Source organism: Ornithorhynchus anatinus, chromosome 19, assembly GCF_004115215.2.
Source record: "Ornithorhynchus anatinus isolate Pmale09 chromosome 19, mOrnAna1.pri.v4, whole genome shotgun sequence".
Taxonomy (NCBI): Eukaryota; Metazoa; Chordata; class Mammalia; order Monotremata; family Ornithorhynchidae; genus Ornithorhynchus; species Ornithorhynchus anatinus.
In genome coordinates, this window is record NC_041746.1 from 6,963,841 (window position 1) to 6,986,016 (window position 22,176).

Consider the following 22,176-nt stretch of genomic DNA (forward strand, 5'->3'; position numbering starts at 1 on the left):
CCTGACGCAACGGAGGTCGGGGCGGGGCGGGGCGGTTGCCGCAGCCATGCTTGGCCGTGGCGGCAAATGAGGCTGGGCGGCGGCCCCTGAGGCGGGCTCCGTCCCGGTGGCGCCGCCGGTCCCGTCGCCGTCCCCGTCCGGGGAGCATGGTGCCCTAGGGGCCGGGGGCGGCGGGAGGAGGGGCCGGGCCATGTCGAAGGTGACCCGGACCCTGCTGCAGCGCTGGGGCGCCAGCTTCAGGAGGGGCGCCGACTTCGACTCGTGGGGGCAGCTGGTGGAGGCCATAGACGAGTATCAGATGTGAGTGACGGGCCGGGGGCGCCGGGCTCCCGCTCCCCCTTCGGCCTTTCCTCTCCCTCAGCCTCGTCTCTCAGTCTCTCTTCTCCCTCGGCCTCTCCTTTATTCTTTCCTCTCCTTCAGTCTCTCCTTAAGCGCTTAGAACAGTGCTTTGCGCTTAAGAAATGCCATCATCATTATCATTATTATTATTAAGCCTCTCCCTCAGTCTTTCCTTCAGTCTCTCCTTAAGGGCTTAGAACAGTGCTTTGCACATAGTAAGCGCTTAAGAAATGCCATCATTATTATTATTATTAAGCCTCTCCCTCAGTCTTTCCTCTCCTTCAGTCTCTCCTTAAGGGCTTCGAACAATGTTTTGCACATAGTAAGTGCTTAACAAATGCCATCATCATCATTATTATTATTAAGCCTCTCCCTTGGCCTCGCCTTCAGTCTCGTCTCTCCCTCGGCCTCTCCCTCAGTCTTTCCTCTCCTTTAGTCTCTCCTTAAGCGCTTAGAACAGTGCTTTACACATAGTAAGGGCTTAACAAATGCCACCATCATTATTATTATTATTAAGCCTCTCCCTTGGCCTCTCCTTCAGTCTTGCCTCTCCCTCGGCCTCTCTCACAGTCTTTCCTCTCCCTCAGTCTGTCCTTAAGCGCTTAGAACAGTGCTTTGAACATAGTAAGTGCTTAACAAATGCCATTATTATAAGTAAGCCTCTCCCTTGGCCTCTCCCTCAGCCTTCCCCTCAGTCTTTCCTCTCCCTCAGTCTCTCCTTAAGCGCTTTGAACAGTGTTTTACACATAGTAAGCGTTTAACAAATGCCATCATCATCATTACTATTATTAAGCCTCTCCCTTAGTCTTTCCTCTCCCTCAACCTCGTCTTTCCCTCAGTCTCTCCTTAGGTCTCTCCCTTGGCGTTTCCCTCAGTCTTTCCTCTCCCTCAGTCCTTCCTTAAGTGCTTAGAATAGTGTTTTGCACATAGTAAGCGCTTAATAAATGCCATCATCATTATTATTAAGCCTCTCCCTCGGCCTCTCCCTCAGTCTTTCCTCTCCCTCAGTCTCTCCTTAAGCGCTTAGAACAGTGTTTTGCACATAGTAAGCGCTTAACAAATGCCATCATCATTATTATTATTAAGCCTCTCCCTCAGTCTTTCCTTTCCCTTAGTCTCTCTTTAAGTGCTTAGAACAGTGTTTTACATATAGTAAGCGCTTAATAAATGCCATCATCATCATTAGTAAGCCTCTCCCTCGGCCTCTCCCTCAGTCTCTCCTTAAGCGCTTAGAACATTGTTTTGCACATAGTAAGCGCTTAACAAATGCCTTCATCATTATTATTAAGTCTCTCCCTCAGCCTGCCCCTCAGTCTTTCCCTCAGTCTCTCCTTAAGCGCTTAGAACAGTGTTTTGCACATAGTAAGCGCTTAAATACCATCATTATCATTATTATTATTATTATTATTATTAAGCCTCTCCCTTGGCCTCTCCTTCATCCTCGTCTCTCCTTCGCCCTCCCCCTTAGTGTCCCCCCAGTGTGGAGTGCCCGGGCCGGGGCAAGGAGAGCCTGCCTTTCCCTCCTCTTCCTCCTCTCCCTTCTCTCCCCGCCGCGGCCTCCCCTGAGCCCGACAGGCCCAGCTAAGACCCTTTGTCCCCCGCGGGCTGCTGCTCCCCAGGTAGCCACACCGGTCACCCCCGGGAGCCCCGCCGCCCCCGCCCCACAAAGGCCCAGGCCGCCTTCGCACAACCGCGCCCTCCCTTTCCCTCCCCGATCTTGTTTTTCCTCCGCCGCCGCCTCCTCTCTCGGGTTCCCGCCCCTCCGTTTCTTTTTAAATCTCCGAAAGAGTCGCGGGCTCCTCTCCCACCTCCCGGGAGACCACCGACTCCCCCCAGACCCCGTCCCCAACTCGGGGCGGCTGGAAGGGGAGAGGAGAGGAGGAAGGAAAAGTTGGGGTGGTGGAGGTCGTCCCCTAATCGCCTCCCCCCACTTCGCAGCCCTTCCCCACCCCCGGGACCGGGTTTTCACAATCCACCCATCGCGCAGTTTCAGTTTCAGAGCATTATTTTGCAAGGCAAAGGATACACCCTCCCCCCCAAACCCATCCACCCCACCCTATTCCCCCCACCCACCCACACACCCCGTTTCAATTGCTTTGGGTGGAGCCGCGGCGCAGGATGTGAGCCGAAGAGAGCAAAATGAGAAAACGAACCCAGCAGAGGACCGGCCGCGGTCCTCCCCCACCCCGAAAAAACCCTTCTTCCTTTTCCTCTTTCTCATCGCTGGCCTCAGGGCACATGTGGGTACCAGTCCCTTCCCACCCTGCTACTACCATGTGCCCTGCCCTTCAGAAAAGTTGTAGGATTACTTTTCAATCAAAGCCTAGTTAGATTTTTTCTGTTTAAAAGCTGTAAGAGTTTTACGATCAGAGTAATAATAATAATGTTGGTATTTGTTAAGCGCTTACTAGGTGCAGAGCACTGTTCTAAGCGCTGGGGTAGATACAGGGTAATCAAGTTGTCCCACATGAGGCTCATAGTTAACCCCCATTTGACAGATGAGGTCACTGAGGCTCAGAGAAGTGAAGTGACTTGCCCACAGTCACACAGCTGACAAGTGGCAGATTCGGGATTCAAACCCATGACCTCTGACTCCCAAGTCTGGGCTCTTTCCACTGAGCCACTCTAGATGGTATTGTTTGGAAGCATTTGTGCTCAGCGACGGTTAGTAGAAGTGCAGTGTTCAGTCGATCGGTCTTATTTTTTGGACACTTACTGTTGCAGAGAACTGTACTGAGCATTTGGGAGAATTCAGTATTTCATGGTGTTGGTAGTCACCTTCCCTACCCGCAGTGAGTTTACAGTCTGGGTGTCTTGTGGATGAGCGGTGGTTTGCCCTCAATAAGCGGAGCATGGTCTACTACGAAGAGCACTGGATTAGGAGCAAGGAAGAACTGGATTTTCATCTCAAGCCCTGCCACTGCAATGATTATTTGTGCCTTTAGGCAATTTCATTCGTAAAGGGGGGGAAATAAACATGAAGATCGGTAAGGATTGTTAAGTGCTTGGAGTTTTGGTTTGGGTTTTTTTTTTTTGCATAATATAATGGAAATAGAAGTTCTCAAACTGGAACCGATGTGTGGCCTTGGGGAAAAACAGATCAAAAGAGCATAACTGTAGAATCTACTACCCCAAATCAAAATGACTCCAGATTTCAGATGAGCTCCCTGGTTCACATGCTTATGATGGGATGCTTACTTATGCTTATACATTATGTATTATACATTACTTATGCTTAAAATTCTTACTTATTCTGAAAGCCCCATGGGGGACCTGATTACTCTGTACGTGGCCCAGCACTTAGTACAGTGCTTGGCATATAGTAAAAGCTTAACAAATACCACAATGACAGAAAAATTATTAGAGGTAGCAGGTCATAGGCATCATTTTCAAATTACATATTTAACACACATTCAATCCCAATACTGGTTTCCTAATGAACACTACTAGAAGTGGTGTTCATTTTACAATACCCTTCCACACTCCCACTGGCACACCCACTCAAATTTATGAAGCTGGGTTTCTCTGCTTTCCCCTTCTGCCAAAGAGCAGCACCCTTCATTTGCACTTCAAAAGGACTCTGAGAGCAGCTGGAAGGAAGCCACCCCCCCACTTTGTCATTCAGAAATACACTCCCGGACAGACCTCTGATTCCTCTGTTCTGCTCCTTTTGCCGCACCAGCTCATATAGTTGCTTATACTTCAGGTGCCTTTGGAGGGGATAATGGCACCGAGGTCATTTCTAGAGGTTTCTGGCCATCCAAAGGGCTGAGATTATGACAAGAGGAAAGGGACTAGATTTTCTTAAGTCCCAGTGGACTTTGAGGACAGAACCAGGGTGTTAAGCCTTTAAGGAGAGATAATGGGGGGAGGATGGGGAGGAAGAGAGTGGGTGAGTGGCAGATAGGGGAGAACCCACTTGCGTACACATTCACTTCCTGCTGTGCAAAAGTTAATAGAAAGAAAGAGTGGGATAAGGCAGCTGTGCTGGCTCATTGAAATTCTCACCATGGTTGCTCAGAGTGGAGCCAGTGGCTCTTCAGGGACCAATTGGAAAGTGGTGGGAGAACCAAGGAGCTGGCTGCCACAGCAACTTTATAATTGACTACTTTGTGATAATCCTGCTCTGTGACTGTTATTGACAAAAACAAGTCTGTTGGGCCCAGAGGATCACGGGATCTCATGTGACACCATCCCACCCAATTGATGAATGGTTGGAAGAAACAATGGTCCATCTCAACATCCGAAAACTGTAACAGGATGCTTGGAGGATGAGAACCACTTAATATTCCAGACTTTCTGTCTACATGATTATCTTTCCCTCCTCATGTGAACATGTCTACCAACTCTGTTGTGTTGTCCCCTCCCAAGCATTTAGTACAGGGCACCGCACACAGTAAGTGCTCAGTAAATACACTGGTTATGGATTTTTCTCATGTGAATTTGTCCAAGCTCCTCCTGAGTGTGCTTCGTGACATTCATTATCATTTAGATTGCATTTCTTTTGCACAGAGATAGTAAGAAGTGGTCACGTTAAGTAAGGTAGTTTTGTGGGAGGTTGAAGTGGAGGACCATTGTGCCTTTGCAATTCTGGTCACCTCCCCTTGGAAAGGTCTTAGCTGGAGAAGAGACAGTGGAGGGGAACCTCGATGCTCGGAGTGGGTGCTTAGATTATGACTTGCATCTGGAAGGAAATATCCTGCGGTGGAGTTGATTGAAGTTTTTAAAATCATAAAAATCATGAAGGCTGCGGATATGATGGTCAGTTGAAAACAAGGAACACATCACAAAGCAGGTAGAAATATGGAATTCTTTATTCTGAGAAATTCTAAAGGGATTTGGGCAATGAATCGGGGAAATTTCATGGACAAGAGGTCCCTAATGTTTTACTAAAAGCAAAACTAAGGAAGGTTTAGGATTGATGACTTGGAGGGTAACAGGAATAATGACATCGCTGTTCATTAACCAAAGGTAGTGTACTGGATGGGCTTATTGGTCTGACATTATTAATAATGGTGGTATTCGATAAGCGCTTACTATGTGCAAAGCACTGTTCTAAGCGCTGGGGGGGGATACAGGGTGATCAGATTGTCCCACATGGGGCTTAGAGTTTTAATCCCCATTTTACAGATGAGGGATCTCAGGCTCAGAGAAGTTAAGTGACTTGCCCAAAGTCACACAGCTGACAAGTGGCAGAGCCGGGAGTCGAACCCATGACCTCTGACTCCGAAGCCCAGGCTCTTTCCACTGAGCTTTCTTATGTAATTCCTTAATTCTAAGGTGGACCATTAAGTACTAAAAATAGTGTAAAAATTTCATCATACTTTTGGAGTAATATAGTATGCCTCTTGTAGTTGGTATTGTAATGATTTAGAGGAATTTAACAATGTTCATGAACTATAATTTAACTTCAGAATTTAAAAAATTAAACCAAAATCATGAATGACATAATTCAGTCTGGTCTCGGGGGTGAACTAAAAGTGGTTTTCCAATCATTCAGCACAAGCGTACAAGGTCGTGAGTTCAAAGACAAAAATTCTCATCCTTGGAACGGATCCTGGGGGCGTTTAACACATGCAGAGAAATCTACCTGATGGAAGTTAGTGCTCAATGAGTTTGCAGATAATATCAAGCTGGAGGTTTGTGAGGATGAAGGTGAAAATTAGCCCCGGAATTCAGAATGATGCTAGTAAATTCGAGAAATGATCGGAAACGTTAGTGCAACAGAGACACCCCCTAAGGTCCTGGCTGCTGGAAAGAAAGGTGTCAGATGGTTCATAAGCCTCCATGAACTCAAAAGTAAACTGACACTGAATTGTGGGCCTTCCCAAGACAGCACTGAGGCCTATGTTGCCTCAATGTTTTCCAGGAAGTTCTATTTAAAGGCTGGATCACCTCTTGCTCTAGAGGAGTCCTCCATGGGACAGCTTGCATTTGATTGCCCCAATGAGTTGGTTCTAACTCTGTCCTTGAAGAGATTTTACTAAGTCCCCAGAGACAAGGGACTTTAACTTCTGATGTACTCTCTCAGGTGCTTAATAAAGTGTTTTGCACATAGGAAGCGCTCAAGTGCCATTGATGATGATGAGATGGAGGGGGGTAGGATCAATCTTCCCATTCGGGATAACCAAGATACCAGGGTTGAAATGGCCCTGGGGCAGACCACCTGGGGTGGCTTGGGAGCAGAATGGATGCCCTGGAACTACCTCAGGGCAGATTTCCTCCCTGCCATAGGGTGTAGATGGTGGCATTGACTGAATCCTTGAATCCTCCCTTTCCCTCTGCTCCTCCTCCCCTCCCCATTGCTCCTACTCCTTCCCTCTGCTCTACTCTCTTCCCCTCCCCACAGCACTTGTGTATATTTGTACATAGTTATTACTCTTTTATTAATGATGTGTATATATCTATGATTCTATTTATCTATTTTGATGGTATTGATGCCTGTCTACTTGTTTTGTTGTCTCTTTCTCCTTTCTAGACTGTGAGCCTATTGTTGGGTAGGGATTGTCTCTATCTGTTGCCAAATTGTACTTTCCAAGTGCTTAGTACAGTGCTCTGCACACAGTAAGCGCTCAATAAATCTGATTGAATGAATGAATGTCACTTTTGAAACTATTTTTGAAGCCAAACCCCTGATCGTACTTTCTCGAGACACTCATGATTAAAATTGTGGTATTTAAATGCTTACTAAATACCAAGCATTAAGTACTGGGATAAAAGATCATCCCCTTTCCTAGCTAAGCCCTCATTTCCTCTTCTCCCACTCCCTTCTGCATCACCCTTGCACTTGGATTTCAGTCTTTATTCTCCCTTCCCTCAGCCCCTCATCACTTATGTATGAATCCATAATTTATTTATGTTGATGTCTGGTTCCCTTTCTAGACTGTAAACTCACTGTGGGCAGGGAATGTGTCAACCTAATCTGTTGTGTTGCACACAGTAAGTGCTCAAATACAGTTGATTGATTGATTTATGGGGCCCACAGTCTAAGAAAGAGAGAGAATGGGAGAAGTTAAATAACTTGCCCAAGATCCCAGTGCCGGCAAGTGGTAGATTCTGGGTTAGAACCCAGATCCTCTGACTTTCAGACCTGAGATCTTCAAAGCTTTTTCCTTATAGATCAGCAGGCCAATTACTGAACCAATGAAGAAGTGTGAAGTGGCATGGTGGATTGAGCATGGGCCTAGGAGTCAGAAGGTCGTGCGTTTTAAACCTGGCTCCGCCACTTGTCTGCTGTGTCACCTTGGGCAAATCACTTCACTTCCCTGTGCCTCAGTTACCTCATCTGTAAAATGGGGATTGTGCGCCCCACATGGGACAAGGGACTGTATCCACCCCAATGCTTGTACAGTGCCTGTCACATAGTAAGGGCTTAAATAACAGCATAATTATTATTATTATTGTTATTATTTAGCCCTTAAGCTATTCATTTAGCGTGATTTTGATTAAAGCTGCTGTGATTTTGAAAGCATTATGAAACAGCTTATTGATGTGTGACTTCCCCTTCAAGTCTTTGAAAAGGCTAAAGCTATATTAAGTTATTGCACCTGGAACAATATATTCTCTCACCCTACAAAATAAAACATTCATGAATTTTTTTCTCTCACAGATTAGCAAGACATCTTCAGAAAGAGGCCCAGTCTCAGCATAATGATTCTGAATTTACTGAAGAACAAAAGGTACCTTTTAGAACTTGCTTAATGATATCTATTTTTCCATGAAGAAATCTGTATTCAGGGAGAATCTGTTGCAGAGCATTGAACTAAGCGCTTGAGAGAGTACAGTTGAACCTGAAGAAAATGGTTAATGCCTTTAGATTCTCTTTGTTTTATTTTCATAATATTGTTGACCTTTTAAATAAGGAGGACCTACTGATTTTGTAATTTCCTGCTATGTGCTTTCCACTATCACAAAAATATTCAGTGATTAAGAAGTCATGACTTATACTTTATCCTCCTGGGCCATGGATTCACCTTATTTTAATTATCTAAACCATGAAACAAAGCAAAACAAAACAAAAAACAGGCCATGCTGCTGCTTTGGGTGAGTAGTCTTTCACAGGAGATCATCCACAGCTTGAAGACAGTTGCCTGGCTCTGAAGACAGATCAAGCACTCTGCTTTTCTAGTTTCTAAAGCAGCCTAGGGAGTAGGGCACATTGGGGGCAATTGCTCATTACCCATAGCACACAGCTGGATCAAACCCAGTAATGTGAGATTAAAGTGGAAAACAAAAGAAGTACTCTGCATAGCAAATTTTATTTGGCCAATACTTGTGGTCCCCCATTTGTCCCCCTGCTTCATAGCACAAGGAGGCAAAAATGGGGGAGATACCAAAGACCAATGATCTCAAGGCAAGGAGACTTTCTCTTGTATCTTTTTCCCTGCACTCCTGAGTCATCTGCTGCCCCAACTCGGCCTTGCAGGTTGTGGTCCCAAAATTTCTCTCTCCCAAGCCGACTTAGCGATAATGTGAGAGCTGTGGACATCAAAAGATCATATTTAGCACTAGTTTAATTTTAAACTTTCAATCCCAACTGTAGTTTTTAATGGGAGGGTGGCATTTTTTTCCCCTCATTGTTTGGCTGATGGTTTGGTTTTTGTGGAGCCATCTGTGGAGTTGTAGAAATAGATTAAGCTTTGAGACTCTGCCCCTTTTACATGAGTGCTCTAATTGTCACGTGCTGTGATGTGCACCATTGGCTCGCACACCACAGCATATTTCATTTTGAATTACATTTGGAAAACAAGTTATTTAGCCTTAATGACTGAGCTACAGATTTTTGAAAGCTGTAGTCATACAGTGTCTACACCAATGTACTGTCAGGCTTAGTAACATGTTTAAAAATATTGAACTTAATAAGATACTTTGCCTTTTTCCTATTCAGCATTTCTGTGATATCAGCTCGGCTCTGAAAGCAAAATTTGTTGAAACCTCTTTATAAAGATTCTCTTTTCTCTTGTCAGGCAAAGTGCATAAATTAAAGTTGGTTAAAGTTCTATAATGTAAAAAATATGGAATTCTTAGAGTGCACATGGTGAGGTTGTATAATTCTCATATGTATTAAGTGGGATTTAGTTTATAAATGGTTTAAGAGCTTGCAGCATTCATTTAATGGATAAATAAACCCTGTAATATTTTTCCAATAAATACTTAGTAATCTTCTGCTGTACATTAATTTTTCCAGGAGACTGTGTATTTGCTTCCGGATTTTTGCTTTAAAAAATGTAAAAACAAATTGAAATATTGGCGGCTCACTAAATAATCGGCATGAGTAGAGAGGTTTTCATTGGTAGATTTTGTTGTATCTTCAGGAAGGAAGGGCGGCATTACTTCATTGGTTGTATGTGATTAGGTTTCGTCTTGTCCGAGGATCCTACTTTTTTTCCTTCTTAAATGAATTCCTTCACTCCACACCCTTCTCAGATCAGTTCATTGAAGAGCCTTTTCTTCTACCTCAACCAGATGACAAGATTACTGAGTGGCAGATTTGCCATCCTTACCCCCATGACCCAATCAGGAATAACAGGATTGCTGTGCTGGTAGGCAGCTCCCTCCCATTCAGATGAAATCATCTGGCCTGGGCTCTGAGCCCATTGTTGGGCAGGGATTGTCTCTATCTGTTGCCAAATTGTACATTCCAAGTGCTTAGTACAGTGCTCTGCACCCAGTAAATGCTCAATAAATATGATTGAATGAATGAACTGGATCAGGGTTGAGTAATAGGTCACTGGGTTCAGCGGTGGTCCCACACTTACCCAAACCCAGGAATATTTTGGAATGTATGACTGTCTGAATGTGAATCGCTTGACTACCGGGATATAAAGTTGGAAAACCATGAGGACAGTGACTCACTAGATTAGTTCTCTGCCTTCTTGGGTCAGAATCCCTTACTAAATTGTAAGATCTTTTAGGTCAGGGATTGTGTATACCAAATTTATTGTACTCTTCCAAGCACTTAGCACAGAACACTGAACGGATACCACTGATCGAGGCGTGCAACTTGGTGTACATTGTCCCCTAATATCTCTGCTCCCATGGGCTACTATCCCCAACATTTCAAATGAGAATTGGAAAAATATAGTCATGGCTGAAAAAAAAAGACCTATTTTCTAGCCCAATTTATTTTCACAACGGTGAGAGCATTAAAAAATGGCACAGTACCTGGCCCCGACTGAATGCCTGTTGAGATGTGTGGAAGGGGCACACATGGCTTAGTTACGTAACATTTTTCCTCAAAATATGGAATCCTGAGGTGACATCATTACATTCACCATCTTCAAGAAGAAAGGTGAGGCTGTGGCAACCATTGACTACCCTCCGTCACTAGAAGGTCTTAGCCAAAGTCCTTTAGGACTAGCTTTTGACAATTACCATTGCCCATACAAATTCATTTTCAGACCAGGGAGCACACCGGCATAGGGCCTTTCCAGCTCATCAGACACAAGCGAAACACAAAAAGCAGCACCAAGCCTTTTACACAATTTTCACAATTTTTGATTTAAGCTTTCCTGAGATGTTTAAGATTTTGAGACTACTTCACAAAGACATGGCTGGTCGGGCCAAACCCGGAATGTCTGTCAGATCCATTCCCCACTGCTAAGGGGGTAAGATAAGGATGCATAATAAACCTAGTCTTATTCAGTTCATTTTAATTAGCCATGCTGGAGGATGTAACAGGAGACTTGGATGCCAGTGTTAGAATACACTTCTAAATCCAACCCTGGCTATGAAAAAAATCTGTGAAGGTAGGGGTGACTCCAGTGTCGTCATATGCAACTTAACAAAATGCTGTCATATACTGCAAAGGGTTGGGGCGGTGGAGGGGAAGAATCCGCAAAATCCATTAGTCCGAGACCCAAATAGGGGTTAACACCCTTCTCCGTATTGCATGAGGGTTATGTTCTTCGGAGAACTCCGCATTAAGAAAAATATACCTTGTAATACTCAGCATGTCCGACTTATGCCCGTGCATAACTATTTCTTCTGACACGTCTGGTATCTGGGTAGGCTCACATTGAAGAGCACTCTCGAATCTTGCCATTGTGTTCGAGACAAAACATATAGTTGAAACATGCATAATAGCTGAATTGAGTTTAGGTAGCCGAGGTAGCCTTCACCTCAGGATATGATAGTGTTATCATTATGAGACATTCTGTTTAGTTACAGAAAAATGCTTAGTTGATTAGTTTCTCTGCTTTGACATAGTAGATTTTTTTTATATTGTAACTTTCTGGGCAAAATAATACTTTCTGCCCCATGATCCATAAAAACCTTTCCTTATTTTTTATCAGTTCACTGGTAATGAGATTTCCAGCACTGCGTGTTTATTCTGTAGTCATTTAAACCAGACAGTATTCTGGTTTAATAGGTCACTGTCTGCATGTATTTAAATCTAGCAGTTAAAGGAATATGTCTGACTTTTTATGATGATATCTGGCCGTCTGGGTTTTCAAATCCATTTTCCTTCTCATTAAACAAGAACATTTTAAATATTATTAGTTGATGCCTTTAGTCATTTTTGCATCCTTGGATGTAGATTTTGGTTTAAGCCTAATTAAGGCTCTAACTGCTTTAATCACTATTCTAGTTGGCAAATAAAAAATAATTATTTCAGAAAAAAATGACTTTTTTAGTTGTTAAATTTAATCTGAGTGAACTGTTTAAAACTTAAATCTCTCCAAACTTCACTTATGCTTTGTGTTTAGTACTTAATGTGCATTAGTTAGCAGTCATTACTCAGACTATGGCACAAATATCTTGCTTGGATTCATTTAGTCATTGTTGGAAGCATTTATTTACATGAAAAATAGTTTTAACTGCTGTAGTAAGCAGAATTTACAGTATTAATAGGTGAATTCAAAGTGTTTTGGTTATTTAAAAAAGCTGTAGCTGCAGCTGAAAATTACAGCAGTTGTTTAGCTGCATTTTTTTTACATTAGGATTGGGTGTGGTCCCTTAAAGTAGTTATGAATAATGCCTGCTGGTATTCTGCCATAATTCAGTAGATTCCATATAAAATGCTATTCCTGCCTTTTGTAGAAATTGGAGGGTTATAATAATCTATTAATACACTCAGAATTATTGAACTTCAATTAACTGCCATAGTTTTACCCTAAAAGTGGAAGAATTTCATCTGGCTTTGTCCCAGTTAGAGAGCAAATGAGTTAGGTAAAACTGTATTCCTAAAAACCTCACTGATATTTGTGTGGGAGAGGAGGAGTGAAGCGATGTTTATAATCCCTCTGCTTCTATAGTACTGGAAATTCTGAGTACCAAGTTCTCTGGCCAACTAGCTGTCTCCTAACTCATATATATGGAATCATATATAGGATTTTGTTCACCCCTTCTACTTTCAGGATATCCTCCTTCACACCAGCGTGTATATATATGATCCAAAGGAATTCTAATAAAAATTTAGTATCAGAAATTCTTGGGAGTTTATAGATTCTAGGTGACAGCACCATATATTCATTTTTCACTAACATTTTGTTGTCTACCATGAGGCCAAATGTTCATCCTTTTTAAACATGTTCATCCTTGCAGATAGAGCTGGGTGATTCTCTGTTAAAGAACTAGATACCTACAGGGCATTGGAAGTTTGGGGACCAAAAAAAAAGGTCTTTATTACTATTAAATTTTTGTTAAATGCTTACTTTGTGCCCAAGCACTGTTCTAAGCACTGGAGTAGATGCAAGATAATCTGGTTGGATCCACTCCCTGTCCCACATAAGGCTCACAGTCTAAGGGGAAGGAAAACAAGTATTTAATCTCCCTTGCCTTAGAGCCTTCCTCTCCTAAGAGTTAGGGGTAGACTCAAGATATTTTGCTCACACGCAGTTCCTGTCCCACTTGGGGCTCACAGTCTAAGAGCGAGGGAGAAGAGTGATTTGAATCCCCATTTTACAGATGAGGAGACAGAGGCAGAGATGTGTAAAATGAATTGCTCATGGTCACATAGCAGGCCAGTGATGGAGCTGGGACTAAAACTGAGTTCTAATTTTCGGTCCCATATTCTTTCCAGTAGGGGATGCTGCCTGTATTGTCCGGATAGAGGTCAAGATAAAAGTACTTCATGTATGGGCCAATTCGGATTGGGCCATGAAATGGTGGAGCCCAATCCAAGCTTGGAAATTGGACCAGGCATGGAAATTCCTGTACACTTTCTGGCAGTGTGAGCCCTAGCAGGCCCTGAGAATAGCTGAATATGCATGTATTACTCTACCTTGACCTGGAAGGGAAGCTACTTCTATCAGAATTGACTGGGATTTGGTGGCCAGCTCCAGAACCACAATTCTAGGGCTTGGCTTGGGCTGGTGGTGAGCTCCAAACTGTCTAACCTTGTAAAATAGCGATTTGGAGATCTAGGGAAAAAAGCTAGATTCATCTAGCCCTAATTGGACAGAAGAGACTTTTGTCCCTAGAAAATGAATTTAGAAGAATTGACACCATCTAGTTATTGCAGATTAACTTTCAGATTTTGAAGGCAAACAACTGTCAAATTACATTATTAGTCCTGTTCATATCTCTTTCCGTTTCTTACAGAAAACCTTAGGAAAAATTGCCACCTGCTTGGAATTGCGAAGTGCAGCTTTACAGGTTGGTAATCTTCTCCCTCCTTCTTTCCAAAGGAACAGAAGCAACACTCCTAGAAATCAACTAAGATTGCAGAAATAAAATTCTTTTTGAAAATGGTTTTTCTAGCAGAAGGATTGTAAATTTCTAAGCTTGATTAAAAATGAGCTAACATCCAAAAGCAGAAGTGAAAGATGTGAATTAATCTAGTTATCTTCTTTCTCCCTTCTCTTCTTTGTGCCCTCCCAACTGCTAGAAAAGTAAAAGTAACAAGTAATTATAATCTGTCTTGGAACAGAAAAATTGCTAGGAGTACAGAGAAGAAAAAGATGAGTAATATGTGATTATTTTAATCTAGTCCACACAGTCTCAAGAAGAATTTAAGCTGGAGGATCTGAAAAAACTAGAACCAAGTAAGTTGTATTCTACAGTTGTATTGTTTTCTTTTTCTGTGTTTTACAAAACATTCTCAGTTGCCCACAGCAATGAAAGGGGTGTTTTGGCACAGTTGTCCTGGAAGCTTTCTTGAACATTGGTACATGTAGTGAAGGCCAGGAAATTCAGAGTAGCCCAGCTGGTAACTGAAGATGAAGAGACAGGAGTGTGGGGCAGCATGAACATGATGGACAGTTGATGTGGCCCCAGACCCAGTTGGTTAATGGGGAAACTGTCCACAGGTAGTGAGTGAGAGGATGGCCAACAGGTTTTCCAAAACCCATGTGGGCGACTGACAATCATAGATATGTAATTGTGACTGCTGTGTAATGATAGTATCAGTATTTTAGCCTCATAGACTGGGATAAATTAATACCCTTCTGTTTAAAAGTACAAGTGCAAATGATCTCTACCTTCTCTTACAATACAGTTAGAGTAGATTTTGTACCTGGCATCTCTCTGGACTTCAATTTAGTCACCCTTAGTGGGATAATTTGCAGTTTGTCACAGATTGTATGTTGTCTAATTATTAGACTTTACATTAGGCTCGACTGGGATAAGTTATTTTGGTTTCTAATGCAAATTTTAGATACTTCTCCACCCTGAAACCATTCTTGGTTAGGCCAGACCTGATTTCATTCCTGAATCATACCCACTGAGGCCTTATGCTGGTGAATAGTTAGAATAATTGTGTTTGCACCTCCACTCATTCCTTACCTAGCCTTGGGAGGCAGTGCAGCCTAGTGGATAAAGTACAAGTCTGGGAGCCCGAGCACCTATGTTCTAATCCTGGCTCTGCTACTTGCCTGCTGTGTGACCATGGTCAAGTCACTTAACTTCTCTATGCCTCAGTTTCCTTGACTGTGAAATGGGGATTCAGTACCTGTTCTCCCTCCAATTTAGACTGTGAGTCCCTTCTGCGACAAGGATTGTGTCTAACCTGATCAACTAATGTCTACCCCAGCATTTAGAACAGTAAATGGCACATAGTAAGTGCTTAACAAATACCGTAAAAAAAAGCAAACCCTTATTTAGGGTAATTGTGGGTTAAAGGTAAAATCAGAATTGAATTTGCCTAAAGCAAATGATTTATGCTATGGCTCAATACAAACCTTCCCAACACTGATTTTGAATTCAACTTATCTTGTGAGAGTTCTAAATGATTATTTTATAAAAATATCAAATTTATTCCCATGGTTCTGTCAGGTGTACTTAGCAAAATACTCCACGTGGTACAGGGACTATATCCCACTTGATTAAGTTGTATCTACCCAGTGCTTAGAACAGTACTTGACACATAGTAAGTGCTTAACAGTACCATATAAAGTAAAAAATAATAATAATAAGTGTCTTCCTGTCTTCTTTTGCACAATTTTGACATTTCTGGGTGGTTATAATTTGTCAGTAATAGAAAAATGTCCCCCAGCATGACATATTATATACTAGGCACAGCTAATGTAAAATAAATATATTTTTAGCTGTACTGGTGCCTAGCTAATTGGATTTTGGGTTTTTTTATGGTATTTGTAAAGTGTTTACTATGTGCCCCAGTGTTTACTCTGTACTGGGAATTAGGAGAAGTAGATTCTAGTACCAGCCTGACAGGTATGGGAGTGGTTGTCAGCGACATGCCATTAATGCTTACCTAAGAGCCCCCTCGAGACTTATCCATTCTTTGTGACGGGAGAAACTTCCGGTTATTCTGTGAAGTCGGAACTACATTAAGATCTTTTTTCATGAAAACATAGAATGGGGTTCAAAACTGACCTGTTGAAACTCTAGCTACTTAACCATGCAATTCAGATTCCTCATGCCGAATAAGCCCATCTCAACACTCGCTGCATGATCGGAAAAGAGAAAGCATCATTTGCAGCTTTCCCTTTGGAAGTCAACTGGGTGTTTAGGTCTGCCCAGATTCAATTTGCATATAGGTATATTCATACACTTGCACCTTTATGATTTTTTTAAATTTGAAAGTTACGAAATTGTGTTTTGGGAAGTATGAGATTTCTCCTTAAATATTGGTGTAAGAAAGGGAAAGTTGTGAGATGGTAGTTTATAAAATATGTTCCTCAAGTCAGAGTGCTGAGACCAGCTGTCTCAATGCATCACCTGACTTGCCGTTATCAAAATTAGAAGCCAGCTTTCTGCAAAACCTACAAGGACTTGGAGTTCTGCATATGGTTTGGTATTTCTGGAACTTGCTTTTCTTGGAGGTCTGGCAGAATCTTGGGTTTGTTGGAGTTTGTTATGCAACTATGAGACATATCTCTTGCTAGTTTTTAACCGAAGCGTATAAAATAGTATGTAGGTTGTGGTTGAGATGGTTGATTTAGGGTTTTTTTCTTGTTTAAAGAAAGCATTGTAAAATATTTGTGACCATGTATTGCAGATCAGAAAGATTAAACATGAGTTGTAATGTACACTTTTCTGGTTCTGGTAAAACTCAAATTTCTTTTTTTTCTTTTACAGTCCTAAAGAATATTCTTACTTATAATAAAGAATTCCCCTTTGATGTTCAGCCTGTCCCACTAAGGTAAAAAAAAAAAACAAAAAAAAACCCCAAACTGCTACAAATATTTCTTTTCTAATTCAACAGTGAAAATTATCTGTGACTATTTTCATTCTACTCTGGCCTTTGTAGACTGAGAAATGAATGATTTAAAAACCAGATTGATGAGGTTTTCATCTGTATAACTGTGAACTTTGTGTCCTTTTTTTTTGCAGAAAAATTTTAGCACCTGGTGAAGAGGAGAATTTGGAATTTGAGGAAGATGAAGAAGAAGGTGGAGCTGGAGCAGGGTCTCCAGACTCCTTCCCTGCCAGAGTTCCAGGTAGGGGAGCCCCAGTTAAAAAAAATATTCATCTGAAGCTGTATCAAGAGGTACAAAGCTTGTTTTAGTAGGAGGGAGGTAAAAATCTTTTTCTGGAGACCTTGCCAATCTTGGCAAATTCTCATGGCCATGTTCTAAGTGGCAGCTGTCACATGGCTCTGAAAAGAATCTTGCTGGGATAAACATTTCTGGAATTAATCAGACCAGAGCCTAGTGAGACTCTTCCCCATTACTTCTACCTTTTTGGCTGGAAGAAAGACATTGACTGAACATCATATGACCATTGGTTTAGAAGGAGTAGTAATACCAAAAACCTCTTCATTCCTTCTAACCAGCCACATCCCTTTACTTTCCCAGAATATTTAGAGTGGCCCTGTATGATTTTTTTCCATCTCCTTTTGTATTTCTGATTAGCTGTGTAAATTCAGAGAAAGAAGTGTGGTGTGTTTGGTCAGAACCCAGGACAAATTGCCATTGGCCTGCTGTGTGACCTTGGGCAAGTCATTCAAATTCTCCATGCCTCAGTTTCCTCAACACTAAAATGGGGATTCAGTACCTTTTCTCTCTCTCATTTAGACTGTAAGCCTCAGTCTAAGACTGTAGCTGACCTGATTTTTTTGTATCTGCCCCACTGCTTAGAACAGTGGTTGACACATAATAAGCATTTAACAGAAACCGTAAAAAAATTGGTCAGTGCATACCCCCTGCAACTAATGCCATGCTCATTGGCTGTTCTGGTGACTTGTAGATGAACTTCTTATCGGGAAGAGCCCCAGGCCTACCCTGCTGCTTCCATTCTGAGCAATGCTGGTGATGATGTGTGTAAGCTCTGGTGCCAGTCTTTATAAAGCATTGCCTTTATTCACAATACCATAGGGTTGGCCCATGTTGGGACATATAAACTCATCCTGTGAAAAATAGACATCTTAGATTGTAATTTAATACAATTTTGGTAATGTCATTCACCCAAATGACCTCCTGTGTACGTTATAGATTCTTCTACTTCAAGATTTCTCTGATCCATCCCTTCTTCTCCACACCCAACTACCATCCTGTTTCAGTCTCATGTCATAGCACAATTAGATTACTATGTCAGCCTCTTTCCTAGCCTCCCAAACTCCAGCCTCTCCTTTAAGTCTAAACCACATTCTGCTACTCGGTGTGTCTTCCGGAACGTGTGTGTGCTTGACACGTTTCCCTACCCCTTAAAGACCTGCACTGGTTTCTTTCGGGATCGAGTGGAAACTCCTCTTTATTGGCCTCAGGACTTTCCACAAGCTCTCCTCTTACATTGTCATCCTTCATCTTGCGCACCACCTTGCACTCTTTGCTTTCCTAAAACTCAACTTTTAACTGAATCTCACTCTTGACTCTCCTGCCTCCTCTTTGTTGATGCTGTTGACACTCAGAAGCAGTATGGCCTAGAGGATAGAGCATAGTCCTATTTTTGTGGGATGAGGCAATTTTTTCATAGTTTTGTTGGCTAGATCATTTTCAGTCTCTTCTTAAATTGTTATAATTGTTATAATAAGTTCTAGAATTTCCATCCTGATTTTATTTTTTTTGCTTGTCTGCTGCAAAAAAAAAATGAGCAGCAATGAAATTTAGAGCATATGATATCATCCTGAATTCAGGGAATAAAATCTCTCTCTTCTGCACTTCACAATTCTGCATTAGTGACATACCACAGAACATTCAGACTCAGTGGACATTTGAGACTAAAGAGAGGTTATGCAGATTTCTGTATTTTGCTGTGATACTCCAATCTTTATTTTATTAAGCTCTTCTTTGCCTGTGGTCTTGTTCACTAGAAACAGGCCTCTAGTTACGAATGGGTACTCTAAATTAAGAACAAGTGTACAAATATAGGTCACCTGTAATTGATTTGGTTTGTCATCTCACCTGTTCCAGGTATATTATTTTTAAATTAGTTCATGAAGTCACATTCAGTGATAACATTAAGCTTTAACCTGTATATCAAGCTTATAGGCTGGGACCATGTCTACCAACTCTGTGATATTGTACTCTCCCAAGCACAGTGCTCTGCACACAGTAAGCACTGAATAAATATGATTTATGTTAAATTGCATTTCACTGTGAAATTGCCTGTGGCCAGTATCAGGGAAAGCTGGAGTAGAGAAACTCCTGACTATTAGCTTTAAATCGCTCCCTCATCTTTCTCCATGAACTTTTATCTCCATTATTGTGAAAACATTTATTTTTACATTGACTAAAAACTCTAAAATAAATTGGAGAAAAATCAAGTAAGAATAGCATTTTAGTACTGGTGCTTGCCACATTTAAAAACAGTACTATTCAATGCTTTAGGGACTTGAGATTCATGTTTAAAAAATCATGTGGAGACATTTGACAGTTATTCTGTTCCTATGTTTATAACATTTTTATATAATTCCATCTATTTACCTTGGAAAGAGTGTCTCTGTGTCCCTTTTCCTTTGATCTACTCATTGGATCAGTGGGGCAGATTTCTTTTTTCTAGATCCTTTTTGTAACTTTCAGTTAAAAGCAATTATGGCTGTTCCACTTTGTAAAATTAGTTATTCAAATAGTCAAGTATCCTTGAAGGTTTTTTTATATTGAGAAGTGCATTAAAATCCACTATTTAGAAACCTTGCTTTAGTGTCCATTGCCTTGCCCTGTTTCCCAATTGTCATATGGTCTTTATCTTCTTCTTGCATGGCTTCATTGCGTCGCTTTATCATATACTACCCTTCTCATCTAACCCAGGAGTCACTGAAGGTATGAAATTATCATTCTAGTATTTTCCCCTTCATTTTACATCTTTAGGTGGAGGTGGCATATTGTATCTTAGTTCCAAATATATGAACAGACTTATTTGTAGCTAGTTTAAAACCTTCTTCAAGCTAAATTTTGGATCTTCTCTTGGTCTGTGATCTTAATCACATTGTCAGCTATATTTATCTTCAATTAGTGGATTTACAGAGATTGGACTTTCACTTCCAATTGTAGCCCTATTTGGATTAAAGAGAAGCCTAGTCAATTTAATTATCTTCTTGCTGTTAACTGCCTCTTTGGAAATAGAAGCAGTGCTTTTGGTGAATCGCCTGAGAAAATAAATGACTCTTTAATACGGTCCTAGAATTCATGAACTCCAGATGTAAATCTGAATGTGAATTTAGAAAGGGAGAATCTTCCATAATGTTGAGTCCCAAAATTGGCAGGAAATGGACTCTGAACAAGACATGTACGTGGCCAAGTGGAGAGAGCATGGACCTGGGAATCAGAGGTCCTGGCTTCTAATCCTCACTCTGCCACTTGTCTGCTGTGCAACTTTGGGTAAATCACTGTTCTTCTCTGTGCCTCAGATACCTCATCTGTAAGATGGGGATTAAGGCTGTGAGCCCTATGTGGGACAAGGACTGTGTCCAACCCAATTACCTTGTATCTATCTCAGCACTTAGTACAGTGCCTGGCATATTGTAAGCACTTAACAAATTCCATTTAAAAGAAAAAAGATTTTCTTGGCAAGGAGGCTCTTTAAAAACTACAAAATCAAAATCACCCTCCATCCAATTTCTTTTTCTTGCCCACATCTTTGCTCTCCTGGGGCCCCTCCCCATTGTTGAGTAGTATTGATTACTTGCTGTGCTTATGCTTATCACCTTTTCCATTAATGGAATTACCAAAATAATGTTGGTATTTGTTAAGCGCTTACTATGTGCCAAGCACTGTTCTAAGCGCTGGGGTAGACACAGGGGAATCAGGTTGTCCCACGTGGGGCTCACAGTCTTAATCCCCATTTTACAGATGAGGTAACTGAGGCACCGAGAAGTTAAGTGACTTGCCCAAAGTCACACAGCTGACAAGTGGTAGAGCCGGGGTTCGAACCCATGACCTCTGACTCCAAAGCCCGTGCTCTTTCCAGTGAGCCACGCTGCTTCATAGCAATTGTGTCCTTTCCTAAAGGGAAATTGTCTTGGTATTTGCAGAGAAAGCTTGCTGCCTCATTGGAGAGTGTGGAGATAATGAATTGTGCTGACATGGGGAAAGATTTTCAGTGTATTTGTTTCCATAAACAGATCTGGGAGAGTGGCAGGCAAGAAAGTTGAACACTCCTAAACTACCCCTTTTTGATTTTCAAGTTTGTCCCACTTCCAGATGGGAAAGTCAAGCACCTCCCAAAACGGTAGTGAGGAGGACCACTGGCTTTCCTGTCCAGTGGTGCAGCTCTGTGGAGCTAACGTACACAAACAGTGATCCAGTGCTTTAAACAGTGCTTGGCCCATAGTAAGCACTTAGCAAATACCATCATCATCATACACACCTGCTTGTGAACTGCCTTCACTTCTGCCAGGACTCTGTATGCCTCTGAAATCAATTAAAGAACGGATAGGCGGGCTCCTTCAGGAAAGGGTGGAGGGATAGCCTAGCCCTTTGTTTACTGAAGATGAGTTTAAACACAGCAGTGTAGTCATGGGAAAAATCAAAGCAGCTTGGGGGATGGATGTGAGGTAGTAAAGCTCTTCCCAGGATGAAAAGTTACTCAACTTGTAATCAAGTAATTTTCTTTAGACCCTTATTTGGGTTCTCAACTTTCATTTCTCTAGTCTTCATTTGGTTTCAGTATGTCCTGGCAGCCTCATGCTGATATTATCAAATGCAGCTGATTCTTGGTTAGCTGCAGGAACAGGGGCTGGATAATTTAAACCCAAAGATAATACAAAAACACGGTTTCCTACTATTATTCACTAAACTACTGAGGGAGCTATTGTGAGTCAGAATTATTTTGAACAGTTTGCCCCTTTGTGGCAGCACTGAATATTAGAGCTTCTCCATGCCACCACCCAGCATCTGCATCTGTAGTGAAACAGCCAATAAGCAGGCAGCAGGAAGGAGAAGAAACAGAAGTCCTGGATCATTCCCAAACTGGATAACCGCCTCTAAATATCCAGGACAGGGTTGTACGTTTTTACAAATGATGGCGCCAGCCGTCTCGAGAACATCCCTGTGT

At 41.9% G+C, this 22,176-nt stretch overlaps 1 protein-coding gene across 7 annotated transcripts in view; it reads left to right on the plus strand.

Annotated features, from left to right (window-relative positions):
• Positions 1–57: 57 nt before the first annotated feature.
• The window catches only part of AIDA (axin interactor, dorsalization associated), a 31,165-nt gene continuing 9,046 nt past the window's right edge, over positions 58–22,176 (plus strand). Inside the window, exons 1-7 of one of the 7 annotated variants that reach the window (XR_005661093.1) lie at positions 58–300; positions 7,949–8,018; positions 13,885–13,938; positions 14,273–14,327; positions 16,822–16,885; positions 17,077–17,183; positions 19,932–19,943. Coding sequence is in view for 5 of the 7 variants with exons in the window: in XM_016228429.3 (XP_016083915.1) it covers positions 191–300; positions 7,949–8,018; positions 13,885–13,938; positions 14,273–14,327; positions 16,822–16,885; positions 17,077–17,183; positions 19,932–19,943 (472 nt within the window). In the remaining 2 variants the exon portion in view is untranslated. Of the gene's footprint in view, positions 301–5,194; positions 5,311–7,948; positions 8,019–13,884; positions 13,939–14,272; positions 14,328–16,821; positions 16,886–17,076; positions 17,184–19,931; positions 19,944–22,176 lie in introns of those variants that run through there. The other 6 variants (XM_016228429.3, XM_039914789.1, XM_039914788.1 and 3 more) reach the window with 6 other exon arrangements.